At 41.9% G+C, this 21,037-nt stretch overlaps 1 protein-coding gene across 8 annotated transcripts in view; it reads left to right on the forward strand.

The window, feature by feature from the left end:
• The window catches only part of ZNF462 (zinc finger protein 462), a 140,154-nt gene that overhangs the window by 87,854 nt on the left and 31,263 nt on the right, over positions 1-21,037 (forward strand). For all 8 annotated transcript variants that reach the window (XR_008996577.1, XR_008996578.1, XR_008996579.1 and 5 more), the window contains exon 8: positions 19,942-20,209. Coding sequence is in view for 5 of the 8 variants with exons in the window: in XM_057498906.1 (XP_057354889.1) it covers positions 19,942-20,209 (268 nt within the window). In the remaining 3 variants the exon portion in view is untranslated. The remainder of the gene's footprint in view (positions 1-19,941; positions 20,210-21,037) is intronic.

Below are 21,037 nucleotides of genomic sequence, written 5' to 3' on the forward strand. Positions count from 1 at the left end.
TATCTACTACAGATCAGGTGGCAAGAAGTGTTCTTAATATGAAGAAAATGAGGTGAAGGGGGTAAAGGAGGGGCTGCCATGTCAGGGTGGTTTGGGAGAGGACCATTAATGACTGGGGTGACTGCCACAACTGTAAATGGGATACCCAAGGGCTGCTCAAAGCTGGAGTGATCTTGAAAAAAATTTAAAAGGAAATCGACCTCAGAATGGTTGCCAGGAAAGCCTCTAAAGTTTGGAAATTAAATTTGCTCTGACAAGCCTTTTTGTAGCAAGTTGATCTGTGACCGTTCAGTGTGCATTGTTATCCAACAAAATGGGGGTGAATCACTGAATCAGGTCAGGCTCTGCCTTTGAGCTGAATCCAAGCCCTGCAGTCACTCGCCTCCATTGCTGCCATCTCCACCTGCAAACAAAGCTGGTGGTTGTTGCTAGAAGTAGTGCGGTCGGCTTCGCCCAGAGTCAGGGCAATAACTAGCTGCTGAGCACCTCCCAGGTGCCTGGAGCTGTGGGGAACGTTAGTTGCACTGTTCAGAGCAGTGTGCGGGGGAGTGCCTGTGTGCCGCTCCATCCTGTAGTCCACTTAAGGAGACCAAATTCTTTTATCTGTAGAAAACACTTCATAAACACTAAAAGGTAATTTATAATTCAGGGCAAAATTATATGATGTAGATTGAATCACTGTGGAACTGAGGCCCGTGAAGCCCTCCCTAGGTGCCAGGCACTGTATCTCACACACTGGTCTCCTGTACTCTGCACAGCACCCATGAAGCCACGAGGGCTCTCGTTTCCATTTGCAAACGAGGAACCAGAGGTCTGCTTAATTCAGTCTCCATAGGACCACAAGGAGAGTCACAAAGAGGCTCGTACTCGCATTTGGTCATGGTGAATATCAATGAGAGACCTTGGAAGGAGCACCTAACACGTTACTAGTCAGCTAGTTGAGACGGTGAAAGGGGAACCTGGAACTCACTACCTCATCCCTCTGGCTTCTTGGAGGCTTCCACCCTATGCCTGCGCCCAGCACCACTGAGCAGTAGTATTCCTGGGGGTGAGTTTGGAGTGGGAGGAACCCACTGCTTTAATGGTGATTAAAAACTCAAACCAGAGCTAGGTTGTATTTTCTTACACTGCATGGGATTAAGTGAAAAAAGAAAAAAGGGAAAGAAACCCACTGGGTTTGTTGGGTAGGAGACTCCTGCTGCTGGGCACAAGTTTAGAATAATTATGCTTTGAAGCATGGCTGCTCATTTCTGTTCTTGATCAACCAGCACCTCTCTCCCCTGATTTCTACTTTGTCACTTAGCGCTCTCCCTGTATCTAAATTTATATGCTTATACTCAGGTGTGTCCTCTCCTCCTGATTATCTAATCTTTTAAGAAATCTCTACAATTGTTCCCTGCCTGGGCTCTCCCTGCAAGCTCTACATTGTGACCAAGTCCTTGAAGTCAGTGGGCATCTTCCCTGTAGACAGGCCTCGAGGAGGAAGACTGTGGTCTTGCCCATGGCCTGTGAGCCCTAAATACCATCTGAAGTTCCTAGCAAGCTCTCCATGGTTAAGGCCAAGTCATTGATACAAAGAGGCTTTTGTACTCAAATTTTTTCATTGGATTTTCAGTGTGGTAAAGACATCCATATGATCTGAATGAACAGCGGGAAACATTACTTCCTCATCACACAATTCAAGAGTCACAGGTGAATTACGCATTTCGTATTGTAAGAGCTTCTCAATTAACAATGGCAGATGCCACCGAGAAAACATTTTTAAAAAAGGGCTCCTTCACTGCACATTCATTTTGCTTCCCTATAGATTTCCAGCCTGTTTCAAGGAGGGTTTTTAAGAACACACACTTTGAGTTACAAATACATTGAGTGCAGAAGGAACACCTACAATGTTTGCTAATGACTGTGGCAGAAAAAGAACGTTTTCAAAACTGGGGCATGCAGGAGCCCCAGGTTATGTTCCTGTTTCTCCATTGACTCGCTGATGACATGAAGCCATCTCTGCTTTTTTGAGCCACCACCAGTCTTTATGCAAAATGAATAGTCTGTACATGGGATGAGAGTACATTCCTGATGGAGGAAAATTGGTAAAACATGTTATGCATAGAGCATGTAGTGCTAAGTACCTGAAAGTAATCCACAAATGCCCTCATGGATTGCACAGGGCTGTTTTCATGGCCTTAGGAATTGCCTGTAGAAAAGTCGTGATGTACTTAAACATATGGTACCAGTTATACCTGTGCAATTCACAAACTTTTGTGCCTACCAATGGGTACAGAAAAGGAGGAGGTATATAATCATCTAGTGGCTCCCACATGTCCTGACAATCTGTTTCAAAGTTTAGACTTAATAGCTGATTTAGGGTCAAAACCATAAGTTATGCTTTTGGCTTGTAAGATGGCCGTGGATTTTGAATTTCATGTCATTCAAATTCTAAATGTCAGAAGCCATTCCCCAGGTAAAAAAAAGATGCAGGCTTGTTTCAGCAAAAGTGAGTCCGTGTTTGAATGGAAAGCCTCTGTTAGCCTCCATGTCCAAAGAGAGAGTGACATTCAATTAACTGAATTTTTCAAGTCTGGGTTTTCCAGAGCACTCTTTCCAGTTTGCACTCTTTTTGGATCTTTGTAATACATTTATTGAGCATCTGTGTTGAGCCAGGCCCTGAGCTAAGTTCTGGAAGATACAAGCTCTAAAAAAGTTATGAATGGATTAAAAACCATGGGAAAAAAAAAGTTATGAATGGATAAATGAATGGATGGGTGGATATCCTGCTTTTAGAGAGGTAATAGTTTGGTTATATGTATATAAATAAGTTAACCTCAGTGCAGCATGGTGAGTGCTAGTGGGAAGTGCATACATGTATCTAGAAAGATCAAGGAAGCTTTTCATCATGATGGTAAATCTGAACTGAGCAAGTTCAGTTTTGAACGATGATAGAGTTTGCCAGGCTGAAAAATAGAAAGACGTCATGAGACTGTGCAAAGAAGCAGTGAATGCTGGGGGCCTTCCACGTGGCTGGCAATAAGCGTGCACAGGGTGGGAGCCGTGTGGGTCTGGGAAAATGAAGGACAGCTGAAGCACCGTGGTTCAGAGTTTGGACTTCACCTTGTCAGAAGGGGTGAGTACCACAGTCACATTTGCTTTTTGAAAAGAAAGGAATCTAAGGGAGAAAAGAAACTTGAAAATCACCTGTTAGAAACAGTGTGCAGGGCAGGTTCATGGAAGTGAAATTGATAGCAGGTGTTCACGGAGTTGCCTTTTCTCAGTGAACTAACAGAGATATGTTCTCACCAGGAGGGAAAAAAAGTTGAGCACCTCAACTTAGAAAGTGGCCCTTAAAACCTGCTCGTTGGCCAGATGGCAAGGGGTGGGGGTGCTGTGAGGGCCTGAATAGAAGCAGTGGTAGTGCAGCTGTGAGTGGATCACAGAGTTGGGAGCTTTTCAGGAAGTTGGACCATCAGGGCTTTTTCACTCATTGAACATGAAGAATGAAAGGGAAATGAGTTAAGGATTTGTTCTAGAGTCATTGACTAGGTAGATGATGATGCCATAGGGGGAAAAAAATAGACAACTGGGCTTGTCCCCAAATACAGGACCTGGTGAAATGCAAACCTAGGAATCCTCTGTCTTGGGACACACTTGCCTGCATTCGATATAGAATGAGTGAGAACATGAAGCTTCATGCAGAATAAGGTCTTTAAAAGACCCTTTCGATGAACTTGAGTATGATAGGACACTAAATCTCACAGAGATGCTTGCCCATTTTCTTTTTGCCATGTTTTTATTATTTTGAAGACTGATTTTTTTGTTTTGTCTTGTGTGTTTTTTTTTTTTATCTTTCCCTGATCATATTTCAAGGTTTTGTTTTCACTCATCAGAATGACAGGAAGTTTTCAGTGTGTGTTTCCTTCAAGTTTGGCCTCAACCTTATTTTCAGGATTAGGCGTTTGTTTTTCCATTTGCCTCCATGACAACTACATTCAGAACTCCTATATATAGTCATCCAGCCTCCGTTGTCCCCTGGCCATTGTGCCACAACCTTCTGCGTCCAGGCCAGAGAGCTCCACATATGATAGAAGACGAGGAGGTGCCAGAGTCCTTGGCCTGGAGATTTTCAAGGCATAATCAAAAGAAGGAAATAAAATAATGTGGTTGCCTCTAGAGATTTCTGTTCCCCTTTAGACACTAGCCAGAAGGAGTGGAAATGGCTTGTGCTTCAAGGCTTAGTTTCCGACACGGCTCTCTTCAGAATGGCCAGCAGTTAGAGAACATTTCTGAGACTCTCCAGAAGAAACACTTGGGAGGCTGCAGGGGCAATGTGCATTTGGTGGTGGTCTCCCGGGTGCCAAATTCTGCTTCGTGTTAAAGACACAAAGTGAACAGCAAGCATCTTGAGAAAGAAACGAAGTTACGTTTCAAAGAAATGCAGACAGAACCTAAAAAGTCTCCTTAAATTTAAGAAGTAAGCCTCTTGATGTTGTGAAGCACCTTGACAGCTCTGTGCCACGTACTGTTTTTGTAACTTGAAACGGTAAGATGGTAGATGGATTGCTAGGCAAACAAGATGAGGTTTAGAAGAGAAAGTTGTCTGCAAATCAACCTAGCAGACATTTTCCTAGGCACCTTTCATTATGAAAGGACCACGAGCATCTGAGGCTGTAAAAGCCCCTGAGGTGTTCCTGTTCATCTAAAATGCAAGCTCCTCCCCCCGGGCAAGGGCATTTGCAGGGTTTTTTCACTGTTGTATCCCAAGTGCTTAGAAGTGCACATAAAAACCTCTTCATAAATATTTTCTGAATTAATATAAAATGGGAAGCAAACGTAGACACAGAGAAGAAACTGATGTAGTCAAGACCTGGTTTCTCAGTTATATTTGGAAGTTTCTTAATGCAAGAAATCCTTTTTAAAATGCCATAAGCATTTCATTTTCACTTAAAAAATAGACTCATTCACCAGTATTGCGGGGAAGGGTCAGGCTTGTGGATTTGAGCCTGGGTGCTCTGATTGGAGCTCCCTGTTTTCTCTCTTGCATGAACCACAGTTACCTACGTTGCATCATGTGCTATTTCCAGTTTCAATTTCTTTTAAGTGGAATGATGATTAAGACGTTTATGGAACAGTCTTAGAGCACAGTCCTTCTAGGTTTTTATGTTCTCAGAGTCTTTCATAGTTGGTCTTGCTAAAACACAATTTGACAGTAATTTTTTTTTTTTTTAGCAACTTGACTTTATCAAATCTTGAAAGCATTCAATATATCTTTAATAGAAATGATGTTTTCTCATTTTAGAATACTTGATCATTTTAGATAGTATTAGTGAAATTGAACAAGCTCAGTAACAAAACTGGTGTAAAGAAGTTTGGGAGCAAATAAAACCGATCCTAGTTAGCATTCCTTAGTCTGCTGAGAGCAGCCACGGACGGGTCTGCCGGAGAGTGGCCTGCAGCTCTGGCCCCGACGCGCTTGTCGTGGTCGCTGTTGGTCAGGATGTTTGAAGGTTGGAGGCCTTGACCTCTCCGGTTGTAGGGAGATAACATGTATAATGAGGTCAGGGAGAGAATCCTGAAGTGTGTGTGTTGACAAAGCACAGAGAAGAGCAGAGTTCTGTTGGGATTGTTGGGCAAAACCTTCACAGAATAGGTGACATTTCAGCTGAGTTTGGAAGGGTGGGTAGGAATTTGCCAGGCAAAGAGGAGGAAGAGAACCAGGTAGCCCCCGTCAGGGACTTCCAGTGATGAAGTAGGTAGAAGGGGCAAGGAAGCTGGAACTGGCTGGAAATGAGGCTGGCAACATGGGCTGGGGCCAAACTGAAGAGTGTGTGTGCCGAGATAAGGAGGAGAGACTTTATCCTTGAGCATCAGGCTAGAGTCATGTCACAGTCATATTAGTGATGTGTGTGATACATCTTTCACGTGCATGCCGCCCGAACTGGAATAGATCCTAGAGGAAGGAGGATCACGTAGGAAGCCGTTAGAGGTGCCCAAATGGGAATATGAGGACACACATGAACAATGGGAGGGGAAGGCAGGTGACTGAGAGGATAATGATTGGAGGTGAGCATGACTTACGTCTCTCGGACACGGAACCTGGTTAAATACTCTGCCACAGGAAACATCTGACGATTTGAAGGAAGAATCTCCCAGTTTAAGCTTAAGCAAAGTGGTGAGCCATTCACTAACCTTCAGAATGCAAAAAATGTGTGGGCAAATGCGATGTCAGCTTTCAGCTTGTCAGGTTGAAAGAGTCCATCAGACATGGAGCTTGAACAAGTTTTTCAGCTTTAGATGAAGACTCGGTGTCTCAGAGTCCTCTGCAGCAGGATTCTCTATCTCAGCACTGCAGATTCCCGGTCACCACATGCATAAAGATACTCGGACTATTTTTGTCCTTTGCCTTAGTTTATTAGCAGTTGTATGGCAGAAGTTCTGTGCCATTCCAGATGTTTCCTGGCTATTAACTAGAATATGCCTTAAACTGCTTTCATAAGTACCTTTCTCAAATTTTCTATAATATCTAGACTAGAAATAATGGACTGCATTTCCAGCATATTTGGGTCCTCCCTCTACCCGATAGTGCAATAGTGGATATTTATAGTATTTGTGGTTAAATTATCCACAGGTAATAATCTATTTCTCATACCTTATACTATGAGCCTTTAGTTGCTCAATGACCTGCCTTTCTGAAGAAAAGTATAATCCATACATTATTTTGAACTTCCTGTGCTGTTTTAGCACTTGGAGATTTTAAGTTTTCCCTTATTTGTCTACTCCACCCTCTGATGTACATATTTTTCTGTTCAGACTCATTCTCTGATCTTCATTTGTTTTCCCTGTAGGAACTAAGTCACTTTTTTTCTTTTTTTTTTTTCTTTTTTTTTTTTTTTTAATAATTATTTTTTATTGAAGGGTAGTTGACACACAGTATTACATTACATGAGTTTCAAGTGTACAACACAGTGGTAGAACATTTATATACATAATTCTAGGTTCCAGCTATCACCCTACCAGGCTGTTACAATATCTTGACTATATTCCTTATGCTATACATTACATCCCGGTTTTTATTTTACCATTGGAAGTCTGTCCTTTTTTTTTTTTTTTTTTTTTTTTTTTGTGAGGGCATCTCTCATATTTATTGATCAAATGGTTGTTAACGACAATAAAATTCTGTATAGGGGAGTCAATGCTCAATGCACAATCATTAATCCACCCCAAGCCTAATTTTAGTCAGTCTCCAATCTTCTGAGGCATAACAAACAAGTTTTTACATGTAGAACAAATTCTTACATAATGAATAAGTTACATAGTGAACAGTACAAGGGCAGTCATCACAGAAACTTTCGGTTTTGCTCATGCATTATGAACTCTAAACAGTCAGTTCAGATATGAAAACTCATTTGGTTTTTATACTTGATTTATATGTAGATACCACATTTCTCTCTTTATTATTATTATTTTTAATAAAATGCTGAAGTGGTAGGTAGATACAAGATAAAGGTAGAAAACATAGTTTAGTGTTGTAAGAGAGCACATGTAGATGATCAGGTGTGTGCCTGTAGACTATGTGTTAATCCAAGCTAGACCAGGGCAATAAAACATCCACGTATGCAGAAGATTTCTCTCAGAACGGGGGGGTGAGGTTCTAAGCCTCACCTCTGTTGATCCCCAATTTCTCACCTGATGGCCCCCCTGCGACTGTGCCTGTCTTAGGTTGTTCCTCCCTTGAGGAATCTTACCCGTCTCTGGCTAACCAGTCATCTTCCGGGGCCATACAGGGAAATGTGAAGTTGGTAAGTGAGAGAGAAGCCTTATTGTTTGAAAAAGTTAGCTTTTTACTTCTTTGCATATTTATGCCCTGTGGCTTCTATGCCCAGCATTTGTCTTGAGGTATCTTTACCACTTGGAAGAATTATGATACTCGGTAAATTTGATATGAGGCACGAATTCTATTTAAGGGTTGTAATTAGGAAGGAAGAAGAAAAGCTATAGAAGTAGCAGGTGGAAGAAAACATGGGAAGATTGATTATTTCTTTGATATATCTTCTTGTAGAGTAACTTCAGCATGTACAGGTTTTAAGCTACTACTTAAATTGCACACACGCATTAACATAATAGGAGTATAGTTACATAACCAAAGCATATCTGTAATTACCAGCCATCTGCAGTGAAACCAAGAAAACCAGTTAGGCACCTTAGGCATTTGTGAAAACTTATCTATGATATGGTGGATATTGTCCAACTGAACTTGAACAGTCTGAGAGAAATCAGACAAATTAAAACAACCCATTCCTGGGGACTGTTCACATGCCATATGTTCTTTTAACAGTAAATAGTTTGTAGTTGTAAGACTTTGGAGCGCTACAATTTGCACTTCTCCAAATTCTTGGTTGAGTTCCAACAGTATAGATCCAGTCCAATTTTGTTGTTTTACTGTATGCACAGGCCAGCTTAGATATCTCCTTTCGCATTCCCATGGCAAGTCCAGGAACTGGTGGGATGAGTGCATCTACAGCTGTAGCAGTGCGTGGATCTTTGTTGGAGTTCTTTGATGATCATCTTCTAGCATGAGTCTTCCAGAGAGTGCAGATGTTGGAAGTTCTTTTTCATATCGTATCTTAGTTCATTTTCGGGGTAGCCCAATTAGGCTTTGATCCTTTGTATAAACACAAACAGACCTTTTGCCTACACTTTTATATGCCCTTTATACCCTTGTGTAGAACTCGTTGGAGGTTACCACACAGGAACTGCCCTTTTTTTTTTTTTTTCTATCACTAATCTACACTTACATGACGAATATTATGTTTACTAGGCTCTCCCCTATAAACCCCTTTACAGTCACTGTCCATCAGCATAGCAAAATGTTGTAGAATCACTACTTGCCTTCTCTGTGTTGTACAGCCCTCCCTTTTCTCCTACCCCCCCATGCATGCTGATCTTAATACCCCCTTTCTACCTCCCCCCCTTATCCCTCCCTACCCACCCATCCTCCCCAGTCCCTTTCCCTTTGGTACCTGTTAGTCCATTCTTGGGTTCTGTGATTCTCCTGCTGTTTTGTTCCTTCAGTTTTTCCTTTGTTCTTATACTCCACAGATGAGTGAAATAATTTGATGCTTGTCTTTCTCCACCTGGCTTATTTCACTGAGCATAATACCCTCCAGCTCCATCCATGTTGCTGCAAATGGTAGGATTTGCCCTCTTCTTATGGCTGAGTAGTATTCCATTGTGTATATGTACCACATCTGCTTTATCCATTCATCTATCGATGGACATTTAGGTTGCTTCCAATTCTTGGCTATTGTAAATAGTGCTGCGATAAACATAGGGGTGCATCTGTCTTTCTCAAATTTGATTGCTGCGTTCTTAGGGTAAATTCCTAGGAGTGGAATTACTGGGTCAAATGGTAAGTCTGTTTTGAGCATTTTGATGTACCTCCATACTGCTTTCCACAATGGTTGAACTAACTTACATTCCCACCAGCAGTGTAGGAGGGTTCCCCTTTCTCCACAGCCTCGCCAACATTTGTTGTTGTTTGTCTTTTGGATGGCAGCCATCCTTACTGGTGTGAGGTGATACCTCATTGTAGTTTTAATTTGCATTTCTCTGATAATTAGCAATGTGGAGCATCTTTTCATGTGTCTGTTGGCCATCTGTATTTCTTTTTTGGAGAACTGTCTCTTCAGTTCCTCTGCCCATTTTTTAATTGGGTTATTTGTTTTTTGTTTGTTGAGGCGTGAGAGCTCCTTATATATTCTGGACGTCAAGCCTTTATCGGATGTGTCATTTTCAAATATATTCTCCCATACTGTAGGGATCCTTCTTGTTCTATTGATGGTGTCTTTTGCTGTACAGAAGCTTTTCAGCTTAATATAGTCCCACTTACTCATTTTTGCTGTTGTTTTCCTTGCCCGGGGAGATATGTTCAAGAAGAGGTCACTCATGTTTATGTCTAAGAGGTTTGTGCCTATGTTTTCTTCCAAGAGTTTAATGGTTTCATGGCTTACATTCAGGTCTTTGATCCATTTTGAGTTTACTTTTGTATATGGGGTTAGACAATGGTCCAGTTTCATTCTCCTACATGTAGCTGTCCAGTTTTGCCAGCACCACCTGTTGAAGAGACTGTCATTTTGCCATTGTATGTCCATGGCTCCTTTATCAAATATTAATTGACCATATATGTCTGGGTTAATGTCTGGATTCTCTAGTCTGTTCCATTGGTCTGTGGCTCTGCTCTTGTGCCAGTACCAAATTGTCTTGATTACTATGGCTTTATAGTAGAGCTTGAAGTTGGGGAGTGAGATCCCCCCTACTTTATTCTTCTTTCTCAGGATTGCTTTGGCTATTCGGGGTCTTTGGTGTTTCCATATGAATTTTTGAATTATTTGTTCCAGTTCATTGAAGAATGTTGCTGGTAGTTTCATAGGGATTGCATCAAATCTGTATATTGCTTTGGGCAGGATGGCCATTTTAACGATATTAATTCTTCCTAGCCACGAGCATGGGATGAGTTTCCATTTGTTAGTGTCCCCTTTAATTTCTCTTAAGAGTGACTTGTAGTTTTCAGAGTATAAGTCTTTCACTTCTTTGGTTAGGTTTATTCCTAGGTATTTTATTTTTTTTGATGCAATTGTGAATGGAGTTGTTTTCCTGATTTCTCTTTCTGTTGGTTCATTGTTAGTATATAGGAAAGCCACAGATTTCTGTGTGTTGATTTTGTATCCTGCAACTTTGCTGTATTCCGATATCAGTTCTAGTAGTTTTGGGGTGGAGTCTTTAGGGTTTTTTATGTACAGTATCATGTCATCTGCAAATAGTGACAGTTTAACTTCTTCTTTACCAATCTGGATTCCTTGTATTTCTTTATTTTGTCTGATTGCCGTAGCTAGGACCTCCAGTACTATGTTGAATAACAGTGGGGAGAGTGGGCATCCCTGTCTAGTTCCCGATCTCAGCGGAAATGCTTTCAGCTTCTCGCTGTTCAATATAATGTTGGCTGTGGGTTTATCATAGATGGCCTTTATTATGTTGAGGTACTTGCCCTCTATTCCCATTTTGCTGAGAGTTTTTAACATGAATGGATGTTGAACTTTGTCAAATGCTTTTTCAGCATCTATGGAGATGATCATGTGGTTTTTGTCCTTCTTTTTGTTGATGTGGTGGATGATGTTGATGGACTTTCGAATGTTGTACCATCCTTGCATCCCTGGGATGAATCCCACTTGGTCATGGTGTATGATCCTTTTGATGTATTTTTGAATTCGGTTTGCTAATATTATGTTGAGTATTTTTGCATCTACGTTCATCAGGGATATTGGTCTGTAGTTTTCTTTTTTGGTGGGGTCTTTGCCTGGTTTTGGTATTAGGGTGATGTTAGCTTCATAGAATGAGTTTGGGAGTATCCCCTCCTCCTCTATTTTTTGGAAAACTTTAAGGAGAATGGGTATTATGTCTTCCCTGTATGTCTGATAAAATTCAGAGGTAAATCCATCTGGCCCGGGGGTTTTGTTCTTTGGTAGTTTTTTGATTACCGCTTCAATTTCGTTGCTGGTAATTGGTCTGTTTAGATTTTCTGTTTCTTCCTGGGTCAATCTTGGAAGGTTATATTTTTCTAGGAAGTTGTCCATTTCTCCTAGGTTTCCCAGCTTGTTAGCATATAGGTTTTCATAGTATTCTCCAATAATTCTTTGCATTTCCGTGGTGTCCGTCGTGATTTTTCCTTTCTCGTTTCTGATACTGTTGATTTGTGTTGACTCTCTTTTCTTCTTAATAAGTCTGGCTAGAGGCTTATCTATTTTGTTTATTTTCTCGAAGAACCAGCTCTTGGTTTCATTGATTTTTGCTATTGTTTTATTCTTCTCAATTTTATTTATTTCTTCTCTGATCTTTATTATGTCCCTCCTTCTCGTGACCTTAGGCCTCATCTGTTCTTCTTTTTCCAATTTTGATAATTGTGACATTAGACCATTCATTTGGGATTGCTCTTCCTTTTTTAAATATGCTTGGATTGCTATATACTTTCCTCTTAAGACTGCTTTTGCTGTGTCCCACAGAAGTTGGGGCTTAGTGTTGTTGTTGTCATTTGTTTCCATATATTGCTGGATCTCCATTTTGATTTGGTCATTGATCCATTGATTATTTAGGAGCATGTTGTTAAGCCTCCATGTGTTTGTGAGCCTCTTTGCTTTCTTTGTACAGTTTATTTCTAGTTTTATGCCTTTGTGGTCTGAAAAGTTGGTTGGTAGGATTTCAATCTTTTGGAATTTTCTGAGGCTCTTTTTGTGGCCTAGTATGTGGTCTATTCTGGAGAATGTTCCATGTGCACTTGAGAAGAATGTATATCCCGCTGCTTTTGGATGTAGAGTTCTATAGATGTCTATTAGGTCCATCTGCTCTACTGTGTTGTTCAGTGCTTCCGTGTCCTTACTTATTTTCTGCCCAGTGGATCTATCCTTTGGGGTGAGTGGTGTGTTGAAGTCTCCTAGAATGAATGCATTGCAGTCTATATCCCCCTTTAGTTCTGTTAGTATTTGTTTCACATATGCTGGTCCTCCTGTGTTGGGTGCATATATATTTAGAATGGTTATATCCTCTTGTTTGACTGAGCCCTTTATCATTATGTAGTGTCCTTCTTTATCTCTTGTTACTTTCTTTGTTTTGAAGTCTATTTTGTCTGATTTTAGTACTGCAACCCCTGCTTTCTTCTCACTGTTGTTTGCTTGAAATATGTTTTTCCATCCCTTGACTTTTAGTCTGTACATGTCTTTGGGTTTGAGGTGAGTTTCTTGTAAGCAGCATATAGATGGGTCTTGCTTTTTTATCCATTCTGTTACTCTGTGTCTTTTGATTGGTGCATTCAACCCATTAACATTTAGGGTGACTATTGAAAGATATGTACTTATTGCCATTGCAGGCTTTAAATTCGTGGTTACCAAAGGTTCAAGGTTAGCCTCTTTAGTATCTTACTGCCTAACTTTGCTCGCTTATTGAGCTGTTATATACACTATCTGGAGATTCTTTTCTTCTCTCCCTTCTTGTTCCTCCTCCTCGATTCTTCATATGTTGGGTGTTTTGTGCTGTGCTCCTTCTAGGAGTGCTCCCATCTAGAGCAGTCCCTGTAAGATGTTCTGTAGAGGTGGTTTGTGGAAAGCAAATTCCCTCAGCTTTTGTTTGTCTGGGAATTGTTTAATCCCACCATCATATTTGAATGATAGTCGTGCTGGATACAGTATCCTTGGTTCAAGGCCCTTCTGTTTCATTGTATTAAATATATCATGCCATTCTCTTCTGGCCTGTAGGGTTTCTGTTGAGAAATCTGACGTTAGCCTGATGGGTTTCCCTTTATAGGTGACCTTTTTCTCTCTAGCTGCCTTTAACACTCTTTCCTTGTCCTTGATCTTTGCCATTTTAATTATTATGTGTCTTGGTGTTGCCCTTCTTGGATCCTTTCTGTTGGGGGTTCTGTGTATTTCCGTGGTCTGTTCGATTACTTCCTCCCCCAGTGTGGGGAAGTTTTCAGCGATTATTTCTTCTAAGATACTTTCCATCTCTTTTCCTCTCTCTTCTTCTTCTGGGACCCCTATAATACGGATATTGTTCCTTTTGGATTGGTCACACAGTTCTCTTAATATTGTTTCATTCCTGGAGATCCTTTTGTCTCTCTCTATGTCAGCTTCTATGCGTTCCTGTTCTCTGATTTCAATTCCATCAATGGCCTCTTGCATTCTATCCATTCTGCTTATAAACCCTTCCAGAGTTTGTTTCATTTCTGCGATCTCCTTTCTGGCATCTGTGATCTCCTTCCGGACTTCATCCCATTTCTCTTGCGTATTTCTCTGCATCTCTGTCAGCATGTTTATGATTCTTATTTTGAATTCTTTTTCAGGGAGACTGGTTAGGTCTGTCTCCTTCTCTGGTGTTGTCTCTGTGATCTTTGTCTGCCTGTAGCTTTGCCTTTTCATGGTGATAGGAATAGTTTGCAGAACTGGGACGAGTGTCGGCTGGAAGCACTTCCCTTCTTGTTGGTTTGTGGCCCTCCTCTCCTGGGAGAACAGCGGCCTCTAGTGGCTTGTGCTGCGCAGCTGCGCGCAGACAGGGTTTCTGCTTCCTGCCGGGCTGCTATGGAGTTAATCTCCGCTGTTGCTGTGGGCGTGGCCTGGCTCGGGCAGCTTCTCCAAAATGGTGGAGTCGCGTTGGAGCAGGAGCTGCTGGGAGGCTATTTATCTCCGTAAGGGGCCTCCCTGCTCCCTGCAGCCCAGGGGTTAGGGTGCCCAGAGATCCCGGATTCCCTACCTCTGGATTAAGTGACCCGCCCTGCCCCTTTAAGACTTCCAAAAAGCACCCGCCAAAACAAAACAACGACCACAAAAAAAAACAAGAAAAAAAATTTTTTTAATTAAAAAAAAAAAAAAATTTTAATTAAAAAAAAAAAGGTGGTCGTTCGTTTTTCTTTATTCTCCGGTGCCAGCCTCAGGCCTCTGCTCACTGGTCTTTCTGCCCTGTTTCCCTAGTATTGGGGTCCCTGTCCCTTTAAGACTTCCAAAAAGCGCTCGCCAAAACAAAGCAGCAAAAAAGCAAAAAAAAAAAAAAAAAATGGTCGCGCGCTTTTCTTATGTCCTCCGACACCCGGCCTCCAGTGCCTGCTCACTGTTCTTGCTGCCCTGTTTTCCCAGTATCGAGCGCCCTGCACTCTGGCCCGGATGGCTGGGGCTGGGTGTTCGGCAGTCCTGGGCTCCGTCTCCCTCCCGCTCTGCCTGCTCTTCTCCCGCCGGGAGCTGGGGGGAGGGGCGCTCGGCTCCCGCGGGGCGGGAGCTTGTATCTTACCCCCTTCGCGAGGCGCTGGGTTCTCTCAGGTGTGGATGTGGTCTGGATATTGTCCTGTGTCCTCTGATCTTTATTCTAGGAAGGGTTGTCTTTGTTATATTTTCGTAGATATATTTTGTTTTGGGAGGAGTTTTCCGCTGCTCTACTCACGCCGCCATCTTCCGCCCCTCCCATTCCTAAGTCACTTTTTTTCATTGATAAAAATGTAATTCTTTAGTTCCTGTTTATGACTTGAGGTGCAGGTGTGGTGTGGCATGGGCATTTAGGTATCTTCATATCTAGTGTTGCTTTCATTAACGTATTAACCGATACCAGTTGCATTGTTAATGGACGTTCGGGGTTCTGTTGACATCCTCCTTCCATCTCGCTGGCTCCCACATTCCGTCAGTCACCAGTACTGATCTTGCTTCCTTCTCCACTATTCCTGTTTGGATGCCTCAATTAAGACTTTTTTTTTTGCATTATATCACAGTTATGTACAGTTATGTCTGTCTGAGACAATGAATTGCTTGAGGACTAGGACCAATTCCTACTGTCCCAGAACAGGGTCTCCCTTTGACTTCAATGCTCAGTAAATATTTGCTGAATGAGTGGGTCTAATTTAATCAGTTGCTTCTCTGGCCACCTCTAAAATTTGTTTGCCTAACATCCATGGTCTTTCATTTTTTACTGGTACTTGATCCACGCTGACCAAAGAGCCTGTCTCCAAGTCTGCGTGAAAATCTAGCTCAGATATAAGTAAGTGTGGTTGCTGGCACCAGGGGGCTTCTACTACTTCCCCTTCACTCACACCCTCTATGCAGAGCTGAGGAAAATTGAAAATTGATCATTCTGTATGGCTTCCTTCTTGGATCCCTCAGTGCAGAAGGGGGCTGTCCTCTGTGGCTCCCATAATTTACTGCCCAACTCATTCTTACTCTTCCCCAGGTCTTCTTTAGTCTTGAAACAGTTAAACTCCCCCATTACTGTTCATTTGTGCTTTGCCTCTTTCCCTCCTTCAACCAGTGGAGTCAGTCTGCTAGACACGGAAAAGGCCTATATTGTCGTTAACAGCCTACTGCTCTGCTCTCTCCCCTTGCAGACCTGAGCTCCTTGAAGGCAGCCTCTTTTGTCTCTGACTTTGAATCCCTAGCACCAGAACATGGCCTGATGTTAAGGGTGTTGACTGAATGTAGAATCAGAAGATTCAAGAAAGCTTCATTCTGTCATGCTTACTCTTTTCCAGCCTTCAACCTGTTCGTTGTTTGCCTTCATAAAGTCAAATTTCCCATGATTTTTTTTTTTTCCCCTGCTGGCTACTTTCTGGGGGAAAGAGGAAGGAAAAAAAAAAACTTGAAGTGATACTTGCCTGGATTTGGCGGGTGTTCTGGGAAGCTGAAATAAAGCAAGAAATTTCCCATTTCTCCAGGAACATGACTGAGGGAGAGGGATACAGGTGTCATCCAGAACTCAGCCCTTTCCCTGCTGTGGAATGCTGAGCCGGCTAAGAACCACTTCTGAGCATCCATCACCCATTTGCATCCGTGTGCCTTTCTTTTCCCAGCTAAATGCCACCTGAGGAATTTTCGACTGTCATTATTTAAGGACAGCATCTTATCAAGCTTCTCACTAAAGCCTGTCATTTGGGCAGGTAGATTTCCAGTTCTGGCTATTTGCTGTGGTCCCTTTTTTTTTGGTTTTATAAAGAGTCTTGAAATTTGGGGTATCATTTTCTTTACCACAAATCTTGCTTTGTTGATTATTTTTTTCCCCTGAAATGCGTGTTTTAATGTTTTCTTTCATACTCAGTTTAATGTTCTGTGTGTTCTTGTTATAATTTCTATCTATTCTAATGTTACTTTCTCAACATTTCCAACCTCTCCATCACCTTTTCCCCCTTTACTCTGGTGTGTTAATTGTTGATGGAACACTCAGGTGTTCTTTCTTCTTCTGACTTGTATCCTGGGACCCTAGAGGTCACCATTGAGTACAGATGCCTAATAGATAAGACTTAGACTTCAAATCCTACCTCTGCCTCTTAGTAGCTGTGCAACCAACCTTTCTCCACCTCAGCCACCTCATCGATGAAATTGGAATGAGAACCTATGACACCACCCACTATAGTTGTGAGCATTAATTGTGGGCTGCTCAGTAAATTCCAAACCCTTGCCTGTAAGCATTGTGACCATCCATTCTAAAATTCTAGTTTGATACTGATTTTATAAAATGTACATATTTTCTTATAGATAATGTACAAAATGGATAGCTACATAGAACTCCACTAAATCTATCTCATGACTACAATTATACATTGTAATTTAATTTCTAAATAAAGTCACAAGTCAGAGAATTAAACCCTTAGACTACATATCTCAAGGTTGGGTTAGGAATGTGTGGACCAACCTAGGATCTTTAGTTGGTTCAGTTGTAGATGATACTGTCTGAACAGGTGTAACCATGTGAGTTGGGTGGCCTGCAGTTGGGTGTAGAATTTTCCATTGGGTTCAGACTCCTGGGCCTCCACTGCCATCCCCATGACCACAATTCTGGTTCTCCAAGCACAGGTGCTTTTTTTTTTGCTGTCTTTTGCTTAAAAATAGTCCTAATGATTTTTAACATACATGACATGCCCTTCACTACTAACAATCTGTTTGTTTGCCTTTCCAACGTCGGCAACAAAACGACCCTCTTCGTGGTCTTCAGGCTCTACCTTATGAACAAACTGGTATTTTGTATAGCTTAGCAAGTGGGCTTTTTTAAGATCAGTGGAATCATACATGCTCACGTCTTTGCCACTTTAGTGCCCGAAGTGCTAAAATTGTACATTTTTCACAAACTTGCAAGTGAGAGAGAGAGAGAGAGGGTGTATATTTGGCACCAGAAAGTAAAGCTTTAAGAAGACCCCAAAATTTGAGAAGACCTGGCACTACTACAAATGTATCATAAGTGGTCGAATTTGCTTATTTTTGTAAATAAAGCTGTCCATCGGATTTTTAACCAGGACAGAAGGCATTTAGAGCGTGGCTCTGTACGGCTGTTCCTTTTGCATTGCCATTTAAGAAGGGTGATGGGCCTGCCTGCCTTGCAATGCTTTCCCCTCGATTTCTTACATCTTTATTTCTTGAAGTTTCATACATATAACATATAAATACTGGAGTTAAAATTTAGAACTCATTTTTTTTTTGCACAGATGGAATAATACGCAGTAAGCTCTGGAGACAAAAAAAATGTGTTTGCCTTGAAGGAGACTCCCTTCCCTTGGGTGGGGTCAACCTAAGAGGTTGGTGTATGTGTTTGGTGGTGGGTGGTGGGTGGAAGGGAGCAGGAGGTGAATTTACCTGGCTTTTCATCTGATTAGGAGCCACGTGTTCCTTTATAATTCTGCATTCAAGGGATGGAAGCTGTCAGGTGCCTTGTGTCAGGGCCCAAGCTGCAGCCCAGGCCTGCCTTAACAAGAGAGGCAGAATGTGTTTGAGCTTCATTGTGTGTGTTTTAAGCAGAAACTGGTCTTGAGAGCTCAAGTAGAAAAACATCTCGAACAATCCATGAAATGGTAAACAAACCACCTATTGAAAGAAAGAATGAGAAGTTGACAATTGCATTATTGTGATCCTGAGTGGGTTCATCAGCTAGGGTTGAGAAATAAAGAAGAGATAAAAGAATCCGTAAAATGAATTCAGTTGTGCATTTCTATCTTCCTTTGTCTTCAACTCACACCTGGTAATGAACCCATGGAGGCTTGGAGATATTGTTCAAGTTTCCTTTTGTTTTATTTTTGTGTATGTGGCAGGTTTGTTTACAATTTCCAAAGGGGTTTTTCTCAGTCTTGAGGAATAGGAATTGAGAAGGGGGCGGAGGAGAACAAGGGGGGTTATTTTTGTACTTTGAAGACAGGAGGTGGCCCCCCAGGAAAGAAGGCTAAGGCTGCTCTGTTTCTGTTTTTCTTTTTGAAGAGGCTGATAGGATGGATGGTACTAGTTTCATCAAATACGGGTTTTACAGAATTCCTCCCTATCCTGCCTCGGGGATCATGGTTTGGAAAATTGTGTCCATCAAATCAAACTCAGTAGGAGGCGGGTACAGTGTTTATCCCCTTTCCCCCCTGCTTTTTGAAAGGCTTAAAAAAAGAGCCCTTTGTTATCTTTTCAAGGAAAGTTACACTGAAATTCATCCGTGTGGTATTCATGGGCTTCATTTGTGTCATTCATAGGCAGCTGTAGGGTATACCGGACACTGTTGTTGAAATCCTGACGTCAATATTCAAAGCAGTGTGTTGGGAAAAGGTTCAAGACCTTTTACTTTATCTCTTTTTTTACTTTTCTTTTTTTTTTTTTAAGAAGGAATCCTGAGATTTTCCCACCTCCCATCTAGATCAGATTTCTCTACCACATGCCATTGAAGCTTCTCAGGGTTAAGACCTGTGCCTGTCATCTGTGACATTTTCCTCTGAATTGCAAACCTTAAACTACCTTTCAGGGAAACTTGTTTGGAATTTCATTTTAATGGGATTTATGAATAAATCTCCATCTTAATGCTGAGTAAGCTTTAAACATCCATTCCAGGAGAAGACTATTGGATCTTTATATTTTAAAATTTAAATCACTTGACTGAAGGCATAAAACATTTTTATATTTGTGAGTGCCATGTGCTTGAGCATTTCAGTGGAAGGCTTTTTTTTGATTGTCATGAATAATTCGGGGCTGCAAAGGAGGAGATGGTTCATCATCTGCATAATTCGGGGCTGCAAAGGAGGAGATGGTTCATCATCTGCTTTCCTTTCTCATGTAGAATCCTGTGTATTTTGTGCAGGTTTATTTATCTCACTGACAAGGATGGGTACTCTGGCGGCCTGTCACCATGCTGCAGTTTCCTTTAAGACACAGTTTACTTTCTTCCTTCACTATGAATCTTTAACCTCAGAATTTTATTTTTAAATGCTGTGAACCCTCAAAGTCAGATTAGAAGAAGTTACACTTCCTCCCTACCTGCCTTTGCCCAGATATTTGTTGTAGAATGTAAATGAAGAGGAAAGATGGGATCATACTCATACTATTAAAAAAATACTCAAAACTCATGTCAGGGGTATTCAAGTGTCAAACTTCTGCTCTGTTCTCTGTGTCTGGTGTCATTTTCCCCGTCTGTCCACAGACTCATCCTACTCAGAACCTCCAGATGTTCAGCAGCAGTTGAACCACTATCAGTCCGCTGCTCTGGCAAGGAACAACAGCCGTGTTAGCCCTGTGCCTCTCTCGGGGACCCCTGGGGGCGCTGAGCAGAAAACCGAGGCTGTTCTTCACTGCGAATTCTGTGAATTCTCCTCTGGCTACATCCAGAGCATCAGACGCCATTACAGGGACAAGCATGGCGGGAAGAAGCTCTTCAAGTGCAAAGACTGCTCCTTTTATACAGGCTTTAAGTAAGTAGCATGAAGAAAAGCCTTGAAAAACAAAGTGGCTGCGCCTGCTCCTCCTGTCACCACACTCCTCCCTGCTCTCTCCTACCTGGGGCTCAGGGGAGGCCCAGCACACAGGGGTTGGGTCCAGTCTTCACTAAAGGAGGCTAGTTTCCAAAGACAGCTTTGGGGTTTGAGGAAAGGATGAAGAGCTCTGTCAGAATAGAGAAATTTAAAAATCAGAGCAAATGGATGCCCAAGCTGTGTCAGATTGTGGCAAAGGATTTCCTTGGCCCAGGGCATCAAGCCATGAGTGTTGCCCCTTCAGAGAACTAGCCCCCTTTTTAAAATTTGTCTCTGGAAAAAAGAAATAGGTTCTTGAAGCAAAGTCAAAGTCAAAACATCCAGTAATAGTGACTTCCTTGTAGAAAATTCTTATTTCGTACAATCATATTATTGAAAGACACCCAGAGAATCAAGACCCCACTCCATGAGGACGAGACTTGAGCAGTGGTAGAGACATTGTTCCAGTCTAGAAAAAGAGAATCCAGAGTCACCTCTGCTTCTGCATATGACAAAATCGGGGAGCTCAAAGAGTGGAGTGCTTCCTGTCAGGTGATCTAAGCTCCTGTGATGGAATCTTAGCCTCTGAGAAACCATTGAGGTTAGTGGTTACAAGTACATAGTGCGGTGCCTGGCTGCCTGGGTCTGAGTTCCAGCTTTGCCATTTGCTGGCTGTGTGAGTTTGGATGAGTCACTGGGTCTCTCCGTGTCTATAAAATACAGGAAATAACAGTACCTACCTTTTAGGGCTCTTAGGAGGACAAAATGGACCAGTGTCTCTTTAAAGTG

The sequence above is a fragment of the Manis pentadactyla genome, chromosome 3 (genome assembly GCF_030020395.1).
Source record: "Manis pentadactyla isolate mManPen7 chromosome 3, mManPen7.hap1, whole genome shotgun sequence".
Taxonomy (NCBI): domain Eukaryota; kingdom Metazoa; phylum Chordata; class Mammalia; order Pholidota; family Manidae; genus Manis; species Manis pentadactyla.